This window comes from Trachymyrmex septentrionalis, unplaced genomic scaffold (genome assembly GCF_001594115.1).
Source record: "Trachymyrmex septentrionalis isolate Tsep2-gDNA-1 unplaced genomic scaffold, Tsep1.0 scaffold9, whole genome shotgun sequence".
Classification (NCBI taxonomy): domain Eukaryota; kingdom Metazoa; phylum Arthropoda; class Insecta; order Hymenoptera; family Formicidae; genus Trachymyrmex; species Trachymyrmex septentrionalis.
Window position 1 is genome coordinate 849726 of NW_017306091.1, and position 7952 is coordinate 857677.

Here is a 7952-nt window from a genome sequence, read left to right on the forward strand (position 1 = left end):
AACTATCACTATTATTTGCAAAAAATTATTATGAAAGGAAATCAATTATTCGAATGGGTGTAATCAGAACAACAATCGCTGAGCGTTTAGTAAGTTCTTTCATCTGATTGGTCCATATTTTAGGATCTAAAGGAATATACTAGTCAGATGAAAAAGTTCACTGAACGTGGTTGTTGTTCTGAATGCACCCATTAATGTTTTATATTATTCAATATGGCTTATTCGTTATTTGTGGATAATTACACGGTGTATTTAACGGATTGCATTAGTAAGTTGTACAGACTGTCCGTCTGATTTGATTATAGTTTATTGCTTAATTTATTATTATTCATTTTGTTATTATCAGTAAAGCAAAATGCAGAATGTCATAGTCATGACATAATATGTTGTAGGTAAGCTCGTAGATATAATTTCTTTCTACATCAAGAGATGGCTATTAATTTTCATATTATTATAAGTAGCTCTGTATTTACATTTTATAATACAACGTCATATTTAGTTTATCTTTATCATAAAGTATCAAATGTAAAAATGTTGATCATGTTGGTATTTATAGAGAGACGACATAGTCAAACTTTACATTTTAGCTGTGTACGATTATGTCGACTTGTGTCGTAGAATTGGAAAGCATCGGATAGTACATTGTGTTATGCAGTATCACTTGCTGGAAAGCACATTTAGTTATAAGTATTATCTAGTTACTTTTTAACCTTGGATTATCTGTTGCAATAATATAATTATAGTTATTTTACTCTTTAATATAAATATAATCCTTAATGTGATTCTTGAAATTTAAACAATAAATGAATATTCACAAGAGCGAGTAAGAGTAAAAGAGCTATGCGATAATTCATGTGCTATAATTTTAGTAATATGTAAATTATATTTAATTTTTTCTTATATTCTTTACGTGACGATTGAATGTTTAGGCTCAATTCAAGCTATTAGATATTTAAAAATTCAATAATTCGTAATAATATGAACTCTGTGTTCGCAAAAGATGCAATCTCGGGATGCAGCGGGTAAAACCTCCATTAATTTCCATGTTTAAAGAGTGAAATTGTTAAGTAGTTTTTAGATTAAGTGAACTCTAAAGCGTGAGAAAGTTCATAGAGATTTTTCTAATATAAAAAAAATTAAATAACTCACTCACCTGCTGCAACTATGATTGAATACAGAACCACGGAATGTGTAAAAACAGTGCAAAATAGGATATTACGATTATAAAATATAAACTGTTACAATAACTTGACTAAGTCCGACAAAGTTTAAGCGAGCAATAAGGTTACAAAGAACAAAAGATGTTAAAGTAAAGCATCAAGTGATAAAAACGTAAATAATATATATAATTGTTGATAATTGTTGAGCATAAACGGTACAGTCAACTCCTTATCGTACTTTGAAACATTACTTAAAATGTTGACGTAATCATGATGTAAGAACTCAATATCAAATAGTAAATTCATACTATTTACTTGAATTTTAATGTTTAACATTTCGGAAATTAATTTTCTATCTATCTTCCGCTATCTAAATTTTTGATGTTTTTTTTTGTTCTATGGATATTCTTAGGATAAGAATATTTCTCAGATAAAATTATGCTGTAACAATGAAAATTCAGTAAGAGTTTTACAAATAATGTATATTAATAATTATAATATATATAATAAGGAATATAAATATTTGCTCAATGATCTTTATTATTTATTTATTATTATAATTTATTATTTATTTATTAAGTTTTAAGAACATATGATACAAAAGAAATGATATCATTCCCTCATTTTTTCTTTGATCCAAGAAAGGTAGGGATAAATGTTGGTATACATTTGGATAACCTGGCGCATGGTCTCCCACCAGATACCAAACCAATAATTGTTCCGTCGCTGTCTTGAATCAATCCGCTACCGCTATCACCCTGCAACGGAAAAATAGAAAGTATTATTGCATTATCCTTTATGTCTGAGATTAATATTTTATGCATTATACTGAAGTCAAAATTGGCATTATTTAAGAATTTCAATAATTTCGCGTTATCATTGCTATAAACAATTAAATAAAGAGGCATGCAATATAAAAGAAATTCTACTTTGTAATCAATTCCATTAGACATACAAATATAAACTAATTATGATGTAAGATATGACCTTAGAGAATATAGGGAATGTAATATTGTAACGTGAATATAATATAGTGTTATTATTAATCAAAAATAATTATAAAAAATATAGTGTGTATTTAGATGAAAATCGTTAATTATAAAAAGATATGCAAGAGTAAAATTAAATGTATTCGGGCATTTTGTTAAATGTAATATTATATACCTTGCACAATCCAATTCCTTCTTTGATAAGGACACAGAACTCATTCTTATAAATCTTTATAATAAAACTGTGATAAATCTGGCATGTGTCTGGAAGCATAACATCCGCGGTCAATTTTTGTAAATTGTTATGTATAGATTTATTAAAATCCGTAGAACCCCAGGCAGCAATTGTAACGCCATTGCTCTTTGTCACATTCTTTGTTGGGAGTTTAACTGGTTTTTGTGTTGGATTAAACTTAATCGGCGACGTAAACTAAAAATATTATATACTATGAACTAAACTATGAGAACGATTAAAATACATTTCATCATCATTTGACATCTGTGTATTATTGCTATATTGGAAAGTATATTGTATGTTCATGTCATACATGTCACAAACTGATACTTATAATATATTATTTATTCCAAGATGTTATACCTTTATTAAGCCCATGTCATGAGGGCCTCTACTCAATGCGCGAGGATTACAATTATGGTGGCATCACAATTTTTCCACATTATAAACCTGTCCATCTTTATCGAGGTAGGTCGTGCCAGTAACAACGGTCATAAATTTCCTTAGAGAGTCGTCAGAAAATAGAGGGGTCACGCAATGCCCGGCAATTATAGGATATATTGTGAATCGATTATGCTACCGCCGCAAAAATGACTATTGTTGATTCTTAGGGAGACACAATGAGGATTTTTCTCTATAGTGGTAGGTATTTCATTTACTAACTTATTTGGTTCATCTGCATAAACACCTGTGAATGTATTGTAAAAGTAGTTTTACAGTGTGTTGATAATATATGATATTTCTACGAAGTAAATGAATTAAATAATGAAAATAAAATAAATATAAATACAAAGTAAGTTAATAAAAAAACGTAATTTAATTATGAAATTTGTTAGTCACAGAAATTGTTATTAAGTTCTTGATGCTTTACCTACGATCGCCAATGCGATTAGGAGACACGTTAACTGTCCCATTACATAGATCTGTTTTTACGCCGCGTTTGGCAAACTTTGGGATAGTAATGAGTATGGTGCAATTTATATACGTATCGAAGTATGTACACAGCTGTACACATTCTGATACGTAATAAATATGATAATGAGATATGATATTATAATGAGATTATTGCGGAGATCATAGTAATGTGATGTTGAATTAAGAAGAAGAAGATAGTGAGATTATATCTTTAAGGCTTTAGCAGAGAATGGACTTATAATCTTAAGACAATGTCATATGATCTCTAAATCTTTTGTCTTTAGTAATGCACACCTCATGTATATACATCTCGCAAGACAGTTGTGCGTTACTAAAGACAAAAGATTTAAGTCATATTGTTTTAAGATTATAAGTCAGCTATTTTGCTAAGGCTCTAAATCAATTTATGAACAATTGTGTATCATGTCTAATATTTGTAACGTTCAGCAAAGAAAATATTGTAAAGTTTCATGAAAATAATCTAAATTATTATAAATCTAATAGACAGTAATAATAATAAAAGATTATTAATAAATTACAGAAATGTTATCTTATAATATCTTTAGAATTTTTTAAATTATTTTTTTGAATTTTTTCATACTAATTCTACTTTAATTTCAATTTTTTATATAAAACTGCACGTATATGAGAATTTTTTTCCACTTGTCTTTATTAAATCGAGAAAATCATGAAGAATTGTGATATTATTTTTTTCTAAGCACTTACGTAATGAGTAACCGTTTTCAATGAGAAATACATATAATGATAATAAGTTATTTTAAAAAATGATTGTTATTAATCTTGACATTATTGTTATCGCTATGAAAAATAGTAATGTCATTATCAAATGATTATAAAAAAGCAATAATAACGGTAACGGCGTTACAAGTAACTTGTCTATTACTATTACTACTATTACTTGTCATGTCTCATAATATATTATGAAATATCGTTTTCATTTTTTCTTTTATGTAATAATATGCATTTGTTTATCTAGAAGGACTGTTCACGGTTTGTTTGCCGTATGATCTAGAGAACAATTGTTATTTAAAAATTTTTGCATTACGTGAAAAAAATTAATATGCAATATAAAATTGTAACGATAAATTTAAATCAAATTTATTTATTTAATTTATTAACAAAAAAGGATATAATTACACGTATAGAAAAATTAGAATATAGAATTGATTTATATTAAAGTACATTGTTACAATAAGAAATGTATAATAGTTCAATTTACTATGTAATTTATTTTTATCAACAATAAAATTGCGATGTTATGTAATTGTTTTATAATATTTTATAAATGTTTCTAGTTTAATTACGATGTGCTAATAAAACTGATACATAACCGCCAGATGTTTTTAACAGCTGAAATATAATAAAATTATATAAATAATCAAATGTAAGTGTTAAAATTACATTCATATAAATTATATTAAATTTCCTCGCTATTTGTATTATCAATTAGTAATTGAAATAATTAAGAACTTGAGTTTATTTTTTATAATTTGTATTGTAATAATACAATTTAATTTACATTATTCCAGTATTTATATTACTTTATTTTATTATTATAATTTAATGTTATGCACAAGATATCAAAATTAATAAATAAAATATTGAAATACAATATATTTAATAATATATTATTTTAATATGTTATTAAAGAACTAAATTATAAGTTCAGAAAACTTTTTTATAGTTTACAATACAAAGATATATTTTTTAAAATTTTTGTATATTTTTATTTTTTATTTTTTAATAGTTATATTGTATATAGAATGAATAAATTAATTATAATAAATATTACATTGCAAAATGTAGCCATCGTCATAGGAAAAAGTTTTCCTGCAGTAAGGTTCAGTGGTCTATTGACTAACATCATTATAATCAATAGATTTTTGGCTTGTTTCGGCTTTAGATTGTACCACTTATAATGATAAATAGCCTCATATACCTCTTCACACTTGGCAAATAGGTATTCCAAAAACGATTAATAAGGCATGTTAATATTACGTTTATTAAATATTTTAATAAATAATGTTTAATATTTTGCATGCAATGAAAAAAAAAAATAATATTAATACTTACTCGAATGACTAAAAATTCACCTACCACACAATAAAGGCACATATGTGTAAATGTATTAATAACAGCTGTCAGGATATAAATAAGTCGAAGGATCGAGAGATTGCTACCTTGTGTTATTATCTAAACATAATTAAAAATAACTAAACGTAATTAAAAAATTCTAAGAAATTTTGTACTGATAATAATAAATATAAATAATTAATTTAAACAGATTTAATAACAGTTTATAAATTAATGATTAAATTGTCACTTCTACAATTACAATTATAGCCATTCTGGGAGTAGTTGTGCGTGCGATTAATTAAATTTTATAGTACAAATAATTATATTTACGCTTAGATTTATACTGGCTATCGATTTGTAATTACAGTGTTAATATATCAAATAAATTTGTATCATTTGCATCTCTTTTAAATAAAAAATTTTAAGTTTTTTTTATATTTTAAGAAAAAAATGTAAAGATTAAATTGTTAAAAAGTAATATGTATTATAGTAATTGTCATGATAATATTCTTTTTATTTTGTAATAATATTCATTTTTCAAAAGATGCATGGATTATGTTTATTGCAATTTAAAGTAGGCAAATATAATACTTTACAAGCATAATATAATCAATTATTTCACATATATAATGAAATAATAGATACACATTATTTAAATAAAAAATTAGATGAGTATTGGAATATTACAGTTTTTAATTGTAAACTATAGTTCCAATTAGAACTGTAATTTTATTGCATTATAGAGATGGAGAAATACAAGTTAAAAAATACTTGCGGTGACAAATAAAAATCCATATAGAGCAAAAAGTATGCCAAAATAAACTAGCAGACCAAGCAACATTAAGTTAAACGTATTGTCAATGAGTTTAATAAATCTGTAAGCGAAAAATGGCAAAAAGTAATATAAATATTATTTTGTTTTGCTTACTTCTACTTATTTTTAACATAAATATAAAGTAAAAGTAAATATCTTTTATAATTTATAATGTATAATACAGCTAACACATCACTAGGACATATAAAACTTATGTTAAAGCAATAAATTACATAATTCACTTTATAAAGAAATTGTTATCTTCAAATCTCCTGTTTATACATATTATATAGGGTGTCTGATAATTGTTCTGACAGAGTTCGTGGACAAATAGGGCGAACTAAACTGAGATGGAAAGTTCTCTATCATTTTGCAATTTTCGCAATAGTTAACAAGATATTAATTGCTAAAAATTGCCGAAAATTGGTCTTCACTAATTTTTTACCCAAATACTATCATCTTTATAGAAAAACTATAAGAGACGAAAATTGTTTATTTTCTTCTCATAGAACACTAAGAATTTTTTAAGAATTTTTTAAGAATTTTTTTATGTTAAAAATGAGAAAATGCAGTATAAAGAGTTGATAAAAAATTCTGAAAAAATTCGTAAAGTTCTATGAGAAGAAAAGAAATTGTGTGAAGAAAAGAAACAATTTTTGTTTCTTGCAGTTTTTCTGTAAAGATAGTATTTGAGTAAAGAATTATTGAAGATCAATTTTTGGCAATTTTTAGCAATTAATATCTTGTTAACTATTGCGAAAATTGCAAAATGGTAAAGGACTTTCCATCTCAGTTTAGTCCTTTTATATGTCCACGAACTCTGTTAGAACAATTATCAGCACGTACGCACGTACGTACGCACGCACGCATGCACACATGTATATGTATATGTATTAGGTTGTTCGGAAAGTAATTTCGTTTTTTCTTATGAAAATGAAAGACGATTTTCAATCAGACGCGTTTCAAATGATCATGAACGGTCGAATTCGATAAATTTAATCTCTCAGCGATCTCACGAGTTGTTATTCGCCGGTTTGCATCAATTAATGCCTTTATTGTGTCTTCATCAGCTTCAACTGGCCTTCCAGAACGTGGTGCATCTTCAACATCAAAATTGCCGGATCGAAATTTTGCAAATCAGTTTTGGCACTGGCGTTCTGTCAATACATCTTCTTCACACACATCGGATAATTTTTTTCTTGCTTGCACAGCATTTTTATCTTTTCGATAGTAAAAAAGTAAAATATGCCGAAAATGCTGCTTTTCACTTTTCATATTTGATAGGGCACCAACCAAAAACTACTGCGTAGAATCAATCGAACTTTTTTCACAAGCAAGCCTTGCTATATCAGCTGTCAAAATATATAATGATTATGCGGCTTAAGTGTGAAGTTGGCTGTGAAAAAATACAATAAGTCCTCTGTTTGAAAAAAACGAAATTACTTTCCGAACAACCCAATATAATATATACAGGTTGTTTCAGGACCTTAGCGACAAACTTCAAGGAATGGTAAATCTCATTAAAAAAGAGAATCAAAGATTCCTTGACAAAAGGATTCTTTTGGTAAGAATATATCATTTCCTAAATCTGTACCATCATCTGAAATTTGTTAAGAAAGATCCTGAAACATCCTCTATATATATATATATATATATATATATATATATATATATATATATATATATATATATATATATATATATATATATATATATATATATATATATATATATATATATAT

General features: G+C 26.1%; 2 protein-coding genes and 1 pseudogene across 2 annotated transcripts in view; all 3 read right to left on the reverse strand.

Moving 5' to 3' along the window:
- LOC108755740 (chymotrypsin-2-like) overlaps positions 1–1261 on the reverse strand; it is a 14491-nt gene extending 13230 nt beyond the window's left edge. The window contains exon 1 of the mRNA XM_018498952.1: positions 1154–1261. The gene's annotated coding sequence lies outside the window, so the exon portion shown is untranslated. The remainder of the gene's footprint in view (positions 1–1153) is intronic.
- A 511-nt stretch (positions 1262–1772) lies between these two features.
- Positions 1773–3329, reverse strand: LOC108755602 (annotated as a pseudogene).
- Positions 3330–4616: 1287 nt separating this feature from the next.
- The window catches only part of LOC108755603, a 3732-nt gene continuing 396 nt past the window's right edge, over positions 4617–7952 (reverse strand). Inside the window, exons 2-4 of the mRNA XM_018498718.1 lie at positions 5394–5513; positions 5113–5268; positions 4617–4670 (exon numbers count right to left, since the gene is read on the reverse strand). Of these exons, the coding sequence (XP_018354220.1) occupies positions 4617–4670; positions 5113–5268; positions 5394–5513 (330 nt within the window). The remainder of the gene's footprint in view (positions 4671–5112; positions 5269–5393; positions 5514–7952) is intronic.